The sequence below is a fragment of the Trichomycterus rosablanca genome, chromosome 27 (genome assembly GCF_030014385.1).
Source record: "Trichomycterus rosablanca isolate fTriRos1 chromosome 27, fTriRos1.hap1, whole genome shotgun sequence".
Lineage (NCBI taxonomy): Eukaryota > Metazoa > Chordata > Actinopteri > Siluriformes > Trichomycteridae > Trichomycterus > Trichomycterus rosablanca.
Window position 1 is genome coordinate 2,444,318 of NC_086014.1, and position 16,655 is coordinate 2,460,972.

General features: G+C 38.1%; 1 protein-coding gene and 2 long non-coding RNA genes across 3 annotated transcripts; all 3 read right to left on the reverse strand.

Annotated features, from left to right (window-relative positions):
• Positions 1–952: 952 nt before the first annotated feature.
• Positions 953–3,587, reverse strand: LOC134304250 (uncharacterized). The gene is made up of 2 exons (XR_010007791.1): positions 3,467–3,587; positions 953–2,290 (listed from the first exon to the last, which is right to left on the reverse strand). It is a non-coding gene; the product is annotated as an uncharacterized LOC134304250 (long non-coding RNA).
• Positions 3,588–5,121: 1,534 nt separating this feature from the next.
• On the reverse strand, positions 5,122–8,908 carry LOC134304081 (protein PFC0760c-like). Its single transcript, XM_062989629.1, has 2 exons — positions 8,462–8,908; positions 5,122–7,831 (listed from the first exon to the last, which is right to left on the reverse strand). The coding sequence occupies exon 2, from the start codon at positions 7,684–7,686 to the stop codon at positions 6,532–6,534; it is 1,155 nt and encodes a 384-aa protein (XP_062845699.1). The 5' UTR covers positions 7,687–7,831; positions 8,462–8,908; the 3' UTR covers positions 5,122–6,531.
• Positions 8,909–9,745: 837 nt separating this feature from the next.
• On the reverse strand, positions 9,746–16,033 carry LOC134304170 (uncharacterized). The gene is made up of 2 exons (XR_010007772.1): positions 15,947–16,033; positions 9,746–11,762 (listed from the first exon to the last, which is right to left on the reverse strand). It is a non-coding gene; the product is annotated as an uncharacterized LOC134304170 (long non-coding RNA).
• Positions 16,034–16,655: the final 622 nt, after the last annotated feature.

Below are 16,655 nucleotides of genomic sequence, written 5' to 3' on the forward strand. Positions count from 1 at the left end.
GTGCACATGTAATGCATCTCCATGTACCTTGAAGTCTGCTGCTCAGAGCTAGTCTGAGGAAAAGAGTAATATAAGTAATAAAACACACGACCTGCTGAAGTCACTTTCTTCAAACCCTTTTTATGTAGCTATAGAAAGTTCACTCAACATCATTTGGTGTAATTATTTCATAACCTGCTGCCCAAACACATCAGCAAACACAAAACCTCGTCAAAGGTCCAACAGAACGTCACATACTCGGCAGTAAGTCCAAATAAGAATGCACTTCTCTCGGTAAGTCTAACACGGTAGCCCACCTAGCCGAACCCAATACTACACTGAATAATAGATTCGGTCGTGCATTATCGCCGTGACAGATCTGAAGTAAGGTACTGTAAGTTATGAGTATGACTTGGCATACAAGCGAATACAATTTCCCATCAGTCAGTACATGTCCTACACTTACATCCAGATTTTGGCACAGTCTCAGAGTCGTCGCCTTTCGGCTCTATTTTTTTGTGCATGGCAAACACACAGTTTACAAATGTAGACACGTGTGCTGTGTAGCTCTCGCTCTCTACTAGCTGTAAACAAACAATAAACAGTCATATTAACAACCTAATACAGTAGTTTTATAGATTACAAACACGTATTGATTAACTGCCTTATCCTGATAGATGCAAGAGAAATAAACACACATTTACTCCCACCTAGGGGAAATCTAGACCAGCCAACCCACCTCTTACGTGTTTCGTTTGGAAGGTGAAAGAGAAATCCACATATACACAAGGAGAATATGCCAAACTTTTCACAGACAACAGTTCAAACCAATGTTTCTAAAACCCTCATTCGTCTGGACAGTCAGATGCATTTTAAAAACTCAGGAAAAACAGCTCTGGCATAAAGTAGAAGCTAGAACACGAGTCCACCGTCAAGCCAGCAAGTTACCATGCAGAAAGAAAAGCCCTTCAGATCTGTGTGCAACAAATCTCTTTATTTTTGCAACAACGTGTTGTGACAGTGTTTTAGCCCCTGATCTGAACAAGCACTAGAGAAACAAACATTTGCTGTTTTGCACAAAAACATAATAATTAAAACTTAAACACCATAAAACGTATTACTTGTGCCCATGTCCACTTACTTTTAAATAATGTAAAAAATCAAAGTAAAGAAGAAGAAAAAAGTTGAATAAACTAAGTATTACTTTTAGTGATTAGCCGTGGTAATGTCTATAAATCCACTGGGCCATTGTACACAACAATACTGAACCTACTAGTCTAACAAATGTCAGAACCACTCCAGTGGTTGTTTATAAATGTCAGAACCACCACTGTTAGAACTGCATTATCATTAGACTTACCATTTTAATAGTCACCGAGACTAATATTGTCAACGTTAGCTATTTATCTCTCAAGTCATGATGGAAAAATCATAAAATAATCTCATATTATTACAGCTCTGGTTATTATAATCATTACTGTGAATATTACTCTCATTGACAATTATCACCGTTGCCACTGTCATCAGTGTTATTTTGGTCAACAGCTCCCACGTCGTCAGTGTTATTGCCACTGTTATCATCTCCATTATTACCGTCGCCTGGCTTATCTACCCCATCATCCCCCTGTTTGTTCCTGGCAACATTAGAAGCAACAGCATCAGCGTGATCAGTCTTAATGTTGGAGAACTCTTCCATACTCTCAACTTTTACATCCTGAATTAATTCACCTGAAGCCTCAGTGCCGTGTTCCTCTTCTTTATAAATTTTCGTACGACCGTCATAAGAAATTAAAACTGGTCTTAGATGTTTTCCCAGTATCCTTCGAATGGTTGAATCATGAACATGGATGTTCGCTGAGGCAAGGGTGGCCTGCAGGTTCTTAGGAGTTGTACAGGGGTTCTTCCGGACCTCACCAATGATGTTGTCCCTCTCTTTAGGTGAGATTTTGGGTGGCCGGCCGCTCCTGGGCCTCGTCATGACTGTGCCAAACGTTTTCCATTTACGCACTATAGCTCTGATCGTGGAAATCTGAAGATCCAAGGAACTAGCAATAAGTTTGTAGCCTTTTCCAGACTGGTGAGCTTCGATTACTCTTTTGCGCAAGTCTTCTGGAATTTCTTTGGACCGTGGCATTGTGCCTTAAATGTTTCTCAAATTGTAAGTTGCAAAGTTGGGGAAAAAAAATCTAACAATATTTCACTTTCTGGTCCTGCTGCTTGGTAAATTACATCCTGACAGCAAGTAGGTTAAAAATGTCCTCACCGACTTTTATTCCACAGTTTCCGGCTTGTAAACCTACCAGCAGAAAACCTGCAAAAATAAGAAAAACCCTGGATTATTTATTTATTAGGATTTTAACATCATGTTCTACACACTTTGGTTACATTCATGACAGGACAGATAGTTACTGGTTACACACGATTCATCAGTTGAAAGTTTTTATCAACAATATCAAACACAGTCATGGACAATTTCGTATCTCCAATTCACCTCACCTGCACGTCTTTGGACTGTGGGAAGAAACCGGAGCTCCCGGAGGAAACCCACATAGACACGGGGAGAACATGCAAACTCCACACTAAAAAGGACCCAGAACGCTGCACCTGGGAATCAAACCAAAGACCTTCTTGCTGTGAGGTGACAGCGCTACCCACCAAGCCCGACCCTGGATTAAGTTAAAGCTTTAACATCATGCACATCAATCATACTGGTTATATTCAAACATTTTACCAGTGAAGAAGCTTTTTTACATTCCTAGAGACTAAAGTTTGCTTGAGCATTATGAAAAGTAAAAAAAAGTTGCAAGACAACCTAAATACAGCAGAAATTACAGTTTCATAGAGAACAATAAGCTACTATATACTAGTATACTAACCCCTCTGCACATGGAGTTTGCACATGGCCAATTTCTCTATATTCATTTTAAAGGTTATGTTTGTGCTTATATATACTCACACACATGTTCTTATCATATTAATAAGTACACGAATTTGAGCAATTGAGGGTTAGGGGTCTTGCTCAGGGGTCCAAGAGTGGCAGCTTGGCGGTGGTGGGGCTTGGACCTGCAACCTTCTGATTACAAGTCCGAGTCCAGTACTGGTCCAATATTGGCTTATAATAAATCAAGTACAGCAGAACCTGAGATCAACATGTATTATTTTATTTTATTGAATCGTTTCCACATTGTAATCACGTGGTGCTCAGTGATTCAAGTATAGGACTAGTGATCAGACTGTTACAGGTTTAAATCCCACCACTGTTTACGTCACAGAGTCTACGTTTAATCGCTTAGTAACAAGATTAGCTCTTTTTCACATATTTGGAAATAAAAATAAATACTGGGATCCTTTGTGCAGCACCACTGACAGGGTCGAAGCCCTTTGTTTATGTATTTACACACACTAAGCTAACCTGGCTAACATATCAGAGCTCTATAACCCAAATCCAGTGGGATTAACACCTGGAAAACACATGTTAACATCTTACCTGTTGTCTTAAAGCACAACAGTTCTTTATTAGTTCTTTAATTGTTCTTTAGTGGATTATTATACACTGATGTGATGATCACGCCAGCTCTACTAGCAGCACCAAACCTGCTAACCAGAACCAGGCTGTACCTGTGTGTTCGTGCACGTCAACAATGCGTCCAGTTTGCGCTTTGAACCTCGCTTTGAAAATGGCTCATTTCTCATGTGCAGGGTTTGTAACTTATATGCGATACATTTAAAAATAAATAAACATCTTTCATGCGAAATATTACATTCACAAACTTACATTATGTTGGCTTATTATGCGCTGTATGTTGTGCGTATCATTTGCGCAGGAATTAAGCAGCCAACAGTAGCTGGCAGTAGGCAGAAGGTAAACAAACAGACACGTGACTCGGAGGTGATTTTAAATTGGTCGCATTACTGTACATGGAAATGATTAAAATATTAAACATTATACATCTGTAACCCCTGACAGTGTCTTTCAACATATTCTGCCTTAGAAATACTTACCCCTTCTAATCAGACATCAGACCAAAACAGTAAGAAACAACATTTTATTTTTTAGGACTTCAACGTCATGTTTCACACACTTTGGTTACATCCATGACAGGACAGGTAGTTACTGGTAACACAAGATTCATCAGTTAAAGAAGGTTTTAACACAGTCATGAACAATTTAGTATCTCCAGTTCACCTCACTTGCACGTCTTTGGACTATGAGAGGAAACCGGAGCTCCCGGAGGAAACCCACACAGACACGGGGAGAACATGCAAACTCCACACAGAAAGGACCCAGATCAAATCAATCAGACTGGTTATATTACAAACATTTTACCGTTGGTTTGAAAGAGTTCACGCAATAAGCAGCAATCATGGCAGTGAAGAAGCTTTTTCACATTCCTGAGGACTAAAGTGTTGAGCCGTAAGATTTTACAGCTTGCTTCAACATTATAGAAGGTAAAAAAGGATGCAAAACAACCTAAATACAGCAAAAACGACTGGGTAGCACTGTCACCTCACAGCAAGAAGGTCCTGGGTTCGATCCTCAGGTGGGGCGGTCCGGGTCCTTTCTGTGTGGAGTTTGCATGTTCTCCCCGTGTCCGCGTGGGTTTACTCCGGGTGCTCCGGTTCCCTCCCACAGTCCAAAGACGTGCAAGTGAGGTGAATTGGAGACACTAAATTGTCCATGACTGTGTTTGATATAAACTTGTGAACTGATGAATCTTGTGTGTAATGAGTAACGACCGTTCCTGTCATGAATGTAACCAAAGTGTAAAACATGACGTTACAATCCTAATAAACAAACAAACACCAAAAACGACAGTTTCACAGAAAATAATAAGCAATTATATGTCATTACTGTTTGTACACTGTACACAAAACTCCTCTGCCAAACAGAAATGTGCACCTGGAATTTGCACATGGCCATTGAGACAATGCCAAACAAGGGTCAGATGATGTACACATCAGAGGAAAATTACCAACAGTACTAGGTAGTTGACTTTCAACATATTCTGCCTTAAAAAATACTAATCCTTTCTAATCAAACATCAGACCACAACAGAAATAAAAAGTATTAAGTCATGTATTCATTTTCTATATGGTGGATCTGAAGCACATCTGGAAAACATAAAAGACAGAAAGCAGGAATAGTAGAGTCACATTTATTTTTCACAACAGACATTGTTTTACAGTATCTATACAGATTCCAGGTTTACAAACCCCTTAATGAACAAGCCGAGGGCAACAAGGTCAGGAAAAACTGCAAACATATTATACCAAATAGATTAAAGCAAAATGCATTTAAAAAGCAATTAAAATAAAAATTATAAACACAACAAAGGAACACACTAAATCAAGGTAGTAATCACACACACTTGCACCTATTTAAACAGCCATGCTGATTACTAAACTTACTCTGAAGCTTCCTGAGAAACCACTATGACATTTGACAGTTTTTTGGCTTTAAATAATTACATTTCTTTCTGCTCTGGTATAATTCGTATTATTGTTAATACTGAATACTGCAAAATCTGTGTTTTACTCTCTGAACTATACATCAGTTCCCACATACATAGTTTCTAATACCAATAATGACATACACCGAATGTCCAAATGTATTTAAATACCTGACCATGAGCTTGTTGGACATCCCAATTCAAAAACAAATGGTATTAAAATAGAGTGATTAAACTATGTGATCTCTTCAGCTCTAACAACAGCCACTCGTCTGAGAATGTTTCCCATGAGACTTTAAAGTACATCTGTGGGAAATTGTACCCATTCAGTCAAAACAGAGTTTGTATAGCTGGGCACTGACGTTGGTCAGGAAAGACTCAACTGATGTTCCAGTTCATTCCTAAGCTTTTCAGCTTGCTTTGTGCACACAGACACAGTCATGCTGGAACAAAAAGGGCCTTCCCTAAACTGTTGTTGCAAAGTTGGAAGCACATCATTTATTTTATATAACTGTATATACATACACACCGAAATAGCACTTGGTGTTAACAGGCACTTGTGTAAAATCAACATAAATCTCAAAACGAATACAGAGGTAGAGCTGGACTGGAAGACGGTAACATTAGTGCTGAGTGCATTACTGAGAGTATACCGGGTACTTTTATAATATATTTATATATTACCTACATGATAAACAATTCAATGGTCATGGAAGCAAATTTGGAATTCAGACTAGCTGATGAAAAACATGATAGCTTAAAGCTGCGCATGCCCGGTTCACCATTATTCGTTTAATGAAGACTACGAATTTTGGAAAACAAGCGAGTGACAACCAGGGAACGCCAGAGGATGAGAGATGTCTGAAAGACTTATACAAAGATCTCCCAAACACATAAACGGGATTTCATGATTAAATAACATTTCCTCAAATAAATAGCGTAAACTAAAGGAAAGTTACAATCATCTTTTTATTCATTATGATTAAAAACATACAGGATCTGGACCAACAGTTAGCTTTTCTCATGTCTCTTGTAGGTTTTGAATTTCTGGTTGGTACCTCTAACAATTTTGGTTCAGCCAGTCAGTTAGCTTACAGTTTCCTCAAGAGAAATTGAGTGTTTTGTCCCCCGTCTCACTGTTCCAGTTTTCACTATTATAATTGTAGAATTCACCATCAAAACCACCCATCTCGCATCCGATGCTTTCGCTCCAATTTTCTTCACTGTACACATCACAGCCGAAACCACTGGTGTAATCTACGTCACAACCACTCCAGTTGTTATGTTTATAATTGTCATCACCACCACCATTAGAACCGCTTTGATGTCCATCATCATTAGACTTATCATTGGCAGTGATATTACCTCCAGAATCACCACCGCTATTACTGCTGATGTCATTTCCACCAACGTTGCAGCTCTTCTTTTCATCGTCGTCACCTTGATCATGAGAGCTATTATCATCGAGGTTATCTTCATCATCGTTACCAGTCACATTCAAGTCCATGTTTTCATTAGTGTTCTTAGCTCTGCCAGTATTGTCATCATCTTCATCACTGCCACTACTAATTATATTCTCACAGTTATTACTGGCACCAGTATTGTCAAAGATTTCTTCTTTATTATTATTGCTGCTGCCAATATCATCAATGTTATCTTCTTTAATACCACCACCGTCATCAATGTTATCTTCGTTATCACCAGCACCATCATCATCATCATCCATGTTATCTTTGTTACCATCTCCAGCTTCATCAACGTCAACATCCTCACAAATATTAGGACTTTTGACATCATCAGAGTCACTGTCATTAACATGATCAGGCTCAGCGCCTGAGTATTTTTTTACCTGCTCATCTTCCTTGACCTGTTTCTCCTCTCGATGAGAATCCCTGCCACCATTATACGAACTCAAAGATGGTCTTCCATGTACTCCTAGTATTTTTCTAATGGTGGAATCGTGAACTTGAATATTCTCTAAGGCAAGGGTAGCCTGCAGGTGCTTGGGCGTTATACAGGGGTTTTTCATGACCTCCTGTATGATTTTTTCCCGTTCGTTAGAAGAGATTTTGGGAGGCCGGCCACTCCTGGGCCGAGTCATGACCGACCCGAATATTTTCCATCGTTGCACTATAGATCGGATTGTGGATTTCTGGAGGCCCAGAGCACTGGCGATAAGTTTGTAACCTTTGCCAGACTGATGAGCCTCAATAATCTTTCTCCGCATGTCCTCTGGAATTTCTTTGGACCGCGGCATTGTCCGTGTGACTGTAAGTGCCGAGGCTGGGCACAAGGGATTAATTAACTTGAGACTTATGTGGAACAGCTGGATCACATCCTGACTTTAACTGCCTTACACCATCAGTTTATCATTTCTGGCTTGTAAACCAAATTGCACCAGCCTGTAAAAATACAAAAAGTCGATTTTAGGTTTATTTTACAATATTCAAATTAACTTGAGACTTATGTTACACGTTTAATGTTTAGTTCAGTAGTTAACAACAGACTGTTTGTTCTCCAGTTACACATATAGTGTACAAAGTAATTGCCCTTATAAGTAAATGGATTATATATACACACATATATATATATATATATAAAATATATATATACACACACACACATATACACACACATATATATATATATATATATATATACATATATATACATACACACACACATATATATACACATATATACACATACATACATATATAATGTGCACTTTAACAACTCAGTAATGTTGCATAAATAAACGTTTAGGTGGATAAAACCCCAGATAGATGATTTGTGCAGCACCACACTGTTGTGACAGGGTCGAAGCCCTTTGTTTATGTATTTACACACACTAAGCTAACCTGGCTAACATATCAGAGCTCTATAATCCAAATAAAGTCGGATCAACTCCGCGAAACACATATTATCATCTTATATTTTGTGTTAAAGCACAATAGTTCTTTAATAATTATTCAGCTAAAAGTGCACTATAAAGCGTTTATAAACTTGTGTACACTTAATGTGATACTTACCAAGTTCTGCTAACGGCACCGAATCCGATAACCAGACGAGTGTGTTCATGCACGTTAACCGTGCGTCCAGTTTGCGCAGGATTTCAGGGTTGTTGTTTTTTTTCTCCCCTGAAGACTCGCTCATGTTCCATAAACAGTTTTACTCTGATTTCACATCAAATATTTATTATGTATTAGGATTTTAACCTCATGTTTTACACACTTTGGTTACATTCATGACAGAAACGGTAGTTACTAGTTACACAAGATTCATCAGTTCACAAGTTTAATGTAAAACACAGTCATGGACAATTTTGTATCTCCAATTTACCTCACAAACCGGAGCATCCGCAGGAAACCCACGCAGACACGGGGAGAACATGCAAACTCCACACAGAAAGGACCCAGACCGCCCCACCTGGGGATCGAACCCAGGTCCTTCTTGCTGACAGTGCTACCCACCGTGCCGCCCCTTCACATCAAATAAAGAGAAATAAACTTTTGCTTTATGTTGTTTGATATGAATTGTGGCAACTGATGGGTAAATAATACAAAGTGCACAGCATTGCATGTTCAGCCTTATACAGAAGTTTGGACACCCTGCTCAAATTCCATGTTTTGTTGATTTTTGAAGTAAAAGATTAACACACCTTCTGCAGAGAACAAACCCTAATGCACAGGTACTGTGTTTAACATTGAAAAATGAAATATAACATTGAGAAATGATATATATATAATAATATATTTATATAAAAATATAATATATGGCAATATTTCTATATTTTACATAAATATAAAATATAGCATAGGTCAGTTCTCACCTCCAGTCGCTGTGGGGTTTTAAATGATCTCCCAATATGTGTGTGAGAGTTTTCTCCTAATCCAAAAAGCTTTCATTTCCCAAAACATGCAGAAGGTGGATTGTTTGCTTGAAGATTTCCCTAGATTAAAATTAGAGAGTAAGTGGGTGAGACTCATCAGGGGTGTTACCACTTTGCCCCCAGTGTTTCTCTGTGGCCCTGGACCATAACAAAACCATCTGTAAAATATATAAATGATAAACCAGGATTATTGCATTGAAGTGGATTTTAAAAGTTATTTCATGATTATTTATCTGCAGTAGTAGTGTGGATGCTGCACAGGTGTTTAGTGTCCCAAGATATAAGTAGGTAAATGTGGGAGCATGTCTTGCCCTGTTGATGGAATGGTGCTTTATCCAGGATCTCGTGTTTTTGGGTGGTGTCACCCCCCACCTGACGCTGATCAAGATAAAGCTGTACGTTAAAATGAATCAATAAAAGGATAAATGATTTTAGAATTTTATTGTTCTCTTTATAACATAAACTTAACTGTGGATACCATTAGCAGTTTTTTTTAACAAACCACAAAAACTATAAAAGAAATATACTTATTAAAGATTATGATCATCTAGATGACCCGATCCAGGATCAGTCATTTTTACCAGCATATATGTAAAAGTAAAACATACACACTAAACAAGACGGAACAAAACTTGCTGTTTTATATGCATAAGAAAAAAAACACTTTACTGATGTGCAGAACATTAGCATGTTGTATATGAATAGAAAGAAGCATTAATCTATTTCTGCTTTAGAAACAGAAGTCAGTTACTGTTACTTCACCTCAGTGGTCAGTACATTCAAGAACAACAAATACACAATATTTATATTTAAGACCGGACTATGTATTGTAAAACACTGACCGATCCAGATCTGAAAGGCCATAACAAATAACTATAACAATTGTTTAGTCCCAAACCTGCGATTTTACTCCTTCTGAACAACAAAACATAAGGCAACAGTCTTCAGAGATTTGTCTTACACAAAAAACTCGCACATTTAAATACTTTTAACACTGAAACTACCAAATAAATCGATTAAACCATCAGAAAAGAGAGAAAGAAAAAATCAGAGAAAGAAAAATTTCAAGTAAACATTTTTCCTCCAAATCTTTCAATAATTACACATGCACTTAAAGTAGAACGCTAAAGATGCTACAAACAAAAATCTTTTAATGCTACACTAGGATATCACTGATATAACAGTCTATAATCATCAATGACAGAACTAATGACATTTTTGGTATTTTTCTGAGATAGTTATGAGCATTTAGATGTAAAACAACCACCTGTTTAATGTGGAGTTTGGTGTAAACTACCAGCTAGCAGTAGAGAGAGCCATGTTATTTACATTCCAATCAAAGCCATATTTCGGTTCACAAAAATTCAACAGTTTTGCTTCTGTTCTGAATAAAATCAGCATGCAAAACCTGGTGAACCTGGCCTAATCAATATCACTGACAAACAATACTAACCACATTGTTGTGTTAACCTTAGAGGTGCTTAACATTGTAAAAAAAAAAGTAGATTAAGCTCAGCAGTGTAGTTACACATATTTTGTACAATACTACCCAACCTGACTATAAATGTTTAAATGAAAATGTATTAACGCTTCTTATTCTGTCCACCACTATCCGTGTGCAAACCGGCTTCGTTTCTGTCACCATTATCTGGCCTGGCATCAGTATGATCAGTGTTACTTTCAGAGTCACTAATCCCTTCCAGCTTTACATCTTGATTTGATCCAGCTGTAGCCGTAACGTTGGGTTCCTTTACTGAATGTGACACCGGCAACCCCATACCGCCCTCGACATAAATCAAAGATGGTCTTAAATACACGTCCAGTATTCTTCTAATGGTGGAATCACAAACGTGGATGTTTGATGAAGCAAGCGTGGCCTGCAAGTCCCTGGCGGTCATACAGGGGTTTTTAATGGCTTCCTGGATGATTTCTCGCCTTGCCGTTGGAGAGATTTTTGGTGGGCGGCCACTTCTGGGAAGGGTCAAGACTGTCCCGTACCGTTTCCATTTGCGCACGATAGATCGGATCGTAGACTTCTGGAGACCCAAAGCTTTGGCAATAAGTTTGTAGCCTTTGCCAGACTGGTGAATCTCGATGACCTTTCTGCGCATGTCTTCTGAAATGTCTTTGGACCGCGGCATTGTGGCACAAATCTGAAACAACTGGTCCAAAACAGATGAACAATATCCTAACACCAAATTTTAATTATTCTTACAGCTCAAGATACCCGTTACCTTTTCAACACTTGGACAACTTTAGGATCCTGGATTTGTCCTGCTTAATAACAATGCACATGTCCCAAATTCTTTTTAAATACCGAGGAACTGGAAGTGGCTCTTGGAAAGGCAATGAACTGTTCACTCACGGGAGATGCAACCAAACATTTATCTGCAGCAGATTCTGATCTGGATGTCAACGGTTGTAAACCAAACAGCATCACTCTGCGAAAACAGAAACATGATTATTTATTTATTTAAGCAAATTAATGACCTTTTTAATGAAGAACTTGCAGCAACAGCAAAAACAACATAAGCTCACCATCTAGTGACTTGAAATGTTAATTTAACTTAGCAACCCAATTTTTTCAAACTCGTTCTAAATACAGTAATGGGAAAAAAAATATTTACCCCCCATATGTGATATATACAACCCCTGGCAAAAATTATGGAATCACCACTCTTGGAAGATGTTCTTTCAATTGTTTAATTTTGTAGAAAAAAAATTAATCACAGACATGCCACAAAACTATCATTTCTCAAACTGTCAACCCTCTGGCATTAAGAAACAATAAAAAAAGAAACAAATATAATAGTTGTGGTCAGTCACAATTGCTTTTTTTTAGATCAAGTAGAGGAAAAAAATATGGAATCACTCAAATCTGAGGAAAAAATTATGGAATCATTAGAAAACACTGCACCATTATTACTCTGTTGCACCACCTCTGGCTTTTATAATGGTTTAAACTCTCTGAGGCATGGAGTTAACTAATGACAAACAGTATTCTTCATCAATCTGCCTTCAACTGTCTCTTGCTGTTGCCAGATCAGCTTTGCAGGTTGGAACCTTGTCATTGACCATTTTCTTCAATTTCCACCAGAGATTTTCAAATGGATTGAGATCCGGACTATTTGCAGGCCATGCCATTGACATTATATGTTTTCTTGAAGGAAAGTTTTCACGTCCTTTGCCCTATGGCAAGATGCATTATCATCTTGAAAAATGAAGTCATCATCACCAAACATCCTTTCAACTGATGGAATAAGAAAAGTGTCCAAAATTTCAATGTGGACTTTGGCATTTATTGAAGACCATCTCCCCTGTGCCTTTACCCGACATGCAGGCCCATATCATCAACAACTGTGGAAATTAACATGTTTTCTTTAGGCAGTTATCTTCATAAATTTCATTGGACAGACACCAAACAAAAGTTCCAGCATCATCACCTTGCCCAATGCAGATTCGCGATTCATCACTGAAGATCACTTTTATCCAGTCACCCACAGTCCACGATTGCTTTTCTTTAGCCTACTTTAACCTTGTTCTTTTCTTTTTAGGTGTTAATGATGGCTTTTGTTTGGCTTTTCTGTATGTAAATCCCATTTCTTTTAGGTGATTTCTTACAGTTCAGTCACAGACATTGACTCCACTTTCCGGCCACTTGTTTCTCATTTGTTTTGTTGTGCATTTTCTGTTTTCAAGACATATTGCTTTAAGTTTTCTATCTTGATGCTTTGATGTCTTACTTGGTCTACCAGTATGCTTCCCTTTTACAACCTTCCCATTTTGTTTGTACTTGGTCCAGATTTTAAACACAGCTTACTGGGAACAACCAACAGCTTTTGCGACATTCCACAATGATTTATCTTCTTGAAGGAGTTTTATAATCCTCTCATTTGTTTCAACTGACATATCTTGTGTTGGAACCATGATTCATGACAATCTGCTTTGTGCAACAGCTCTCCGAGGTGTAAGCACTCTTTTTAAACTGAAGAATAATTAGCAAATCTAATCTGCTGCAGATGTTTTGTTTTTAAACTGCAAATTACAGAGTGATTCCATAATTTTTTCCTCAGATTTATAATAAATAATAATACATTTTATTTATATAGCGCTTTTCAAGATACTCAAAGACGCTTTGAGAAAAAGATCTCAAATCAAGAATCACTCAAATCTGAGGAAAAAATTATGGAATCACTCTGTAATTTGCAGTTTAAAAACAAAACATCTGCAGCAGATTAGATTTGCTAATTATTCTTCAGTTTAAAAAGAGTGCTTACACCTCGGAGAGCTGTTGCACAAAGCAGATTGTCATGAATCATGGTTCCAACACAAGATATGTCAGTTGAAACAAATGAGAGGATTATAAAACTCCTTCAAGAAGATAAATCATTGTGGAATGTCGCAAAAGATGTTGGTTGTTCCCAGTAAGCTGTGTTTAAAATCTGGACCAAGTACAAACAAAATGGGAAGGTTGTAAAAGGGAAGCATACTGGTAGACCAAGTAAGACATCAAAGCATCAAGATAGAAAACTTAAAGCAATATGTCTTGAAAACAGAAAATGCACAACAAAACAAATGAGAAACAAGTGGCCGGAAAGTGGAGTCAATGTCTGTGACTGAACTGTAAGAAATCACCTAAAAGAAATGGGATTTACATACAGAAAAGCCAAACAAAAGCCATCATTAACACCTAAAAAGAAAAGAACAAGGTTAAAGTAGGCTAAAGAAAAGCAATCGTGGACTGTGGGTGACTGGATAAAAGTGATCTTCAGTGATGAATCGCGAATCTGCATTGGGCAAGGTGATGATGCTGGAACTTTTGTTTGGTGTCTGTCCAATGAAATTTATGAAGATAACTGCCTAAAGAAAACATGTTAATTTCCACAGTTGTTGATGATATGGGCCTGCATGTCGGGTAAAGGCACAGGGGAGATGGTCTTCAATAAATGCCAAAGTCCACATTGAAATTTTGGACGCTTTTCTTATTCCATCAGTTGAAAGGATGTTTGGTGATGATGACTTCATTTTTCAAGATGATAATGCATCTTGCCATAGGGCAAAGGACGTGAAAACTTTCCTTCAAGAAAACATATAATGTCAATGGCATGGCCTGCAAATAGTCCGGATCTCAATCCATTTGAAAATCTCTGGTGGAAATTGAAGAAAATGGTCAATGACAAGGTTCCAACCTGCAAAGCTGATCTGGCAACAGCAAGAGACAGTTGAAGGCAGATTGATGAAGAATACTGTTTGTCATTAGTTAACTCCATGCCTCAGAGAGTTTAAACCATCATAAAAGCCAGAGGTGGTGCAACAAAGTAATAATGGTGCAGTGTTTTCTAATGATTCCATAATTTTTTCCTCAGATTTGAGTGATTCCATATTTTTTTCCTCTACTTGATCTAAAAAAAAGCAATTGTAACTGACCACAACTATTATATTTGTTTCTTTTTTTATTGTTTCTTAATGCCAGAGGGTTGACAGTTTGAGAAATGATAGTTTTGTGGCATGTCTGTGATTAATTTTTTTTCTACAAAATTAAACAATTGAAAGAACATCTTCCAAGAGTGGTGATTCCATAATTTTTGCCAGGGGTTGTAATTTAGTCCTGAGGAAGAACGCTTACATTTTCGCATTTAGCAGATGCCCTTATCAAAAACGACTTACAGTAGTGTGACGGTGAACAGTCTGAGCAAATTAGGGTTATTTATTCATTTATTAGGATTTTAATGTCATGTTTTACACTCTTTGGTTACATTCATGACAGGACAGGTAGTTACTGTTATACAAGATTTATCAGTTCAAATCTTTTAATATCAACACAGTCCTGGACAATTTTGTATCTCCGGTTCACCTCACTCTCACGTGCACGTCTTTGGACTGTGGGAGGAAACCGGAGCTCCCGGAGGAAACCCACACAGACACGGGGAGAACATGCAAACTCCACACAGAAAGGACCCGGACCCAGGACCTTCTTGCTGTGAGGCGACAGTGCTACCCCTTCAACTGAGGGTTAAGGGCCTTGCTCAAGGGCCCAACAGCAGCAACATGGCAGTGGTGGGGCTCAAACCAGCGACCTACTGATTACTAGTGCAGCACCTATTAGGCTACAACTGCCCTGAACATCATGTATTTATCATGCTTAAATCAATTTGATGATGATAGCAGGAGTGTTTTAAGTAATTACATAGACAGTCTAAAAATCTAGGCAGCAATAAATCTGTTATATATATTCTGCACCTATAAACTATATATATTTATTTATATTTAGTCTCCAATCTGTACTGCAGTTTTAGGCCAAACTGTTTCCTACTGCAGTGTTAATGATTTTCCTGATTTAATGTAACAGTCACTCATTAACTCGATTTGCTTCAGATTAATCACAACTGCTGCAGAAATAAAACCCAGCATGTTTATTTTATCAACAGGGCCACGTTTAGCAGGACAATACTTGAATAAATGCAACAAAAACCAGTTGAGTGGTTAAAAGACTCCCTTGCGAAGTAATGTAGTTCAATTGCTCTTTGTTGGTGTATTCACAGACATAGCGAGCTAATCCGACTAGCTAGTTAGCGCTGCATAAACGAGTGAGTATACTTCCGGGATACAACTATCAGCAGCTTACCTGGTGTGTTACAGCACCCCGTCCTCGATGACTAGTTATTCTGGTCGAGTCCGAAAGGTTAAGGTGGCGGCGACAAAACTGTTAACCAGACCGTGTATGGAGTTGATCTGTTCATGCATGTCAATGGTGCGCCGAATTTGCGCAGGCTTCAACACTACCGTGCAGTTTTTGTTCTTCTCCTGCTTTTACCACTGGGGTTCAGTGTGTAGGATCAGCGCCCCCTTCAACAAGACCCGAGGCTGTTATGTGATCGATTCATGTTCAATTGTGCTGCCATGTAAAAATAATAGGGCTGTCAAACGATTAAAAATTGTAATCGCGATTAATTTCAGAATTTCATATAGTTAATCGCGATTAATCGTTTTTTTTTTTTTTTTTTTTTAAAGGAGGTGGTTTTAATGTTATGGCTGATCGGTGTACATACACTAACACACAAAAACTCATTCACAATCAACACAGTCTTGTTCCCTGGGTTCTGACAACTCATACTAGTGACTATATTACCTGCATCTTTGCACAATATTGTATTGTTTTTGCACCTTATTCTCACCTTATTCTACCTGCTGCTATATAAACCCTACGCTGCTAACTGGATATCAGAATACGTTTTTATTAGGGCTGTCGAAGTTAACGCGATAATAATAACGCGTTCCAGTGTTGCCAGATTGGGCGGTTATCCGCCAAATTGGGCTGATTTTGTTGGAAAACA

Bases quoted from the DNA above. Each gene is read 5' to 3' on its own strand.
- LOC134304081 (XM_062989629.1), bottom strand. From the start codon at position 7,686: ATGCCGCGGTCCAAAGAAATTCCAGAGGACATGCGGAGAAAGATTATT.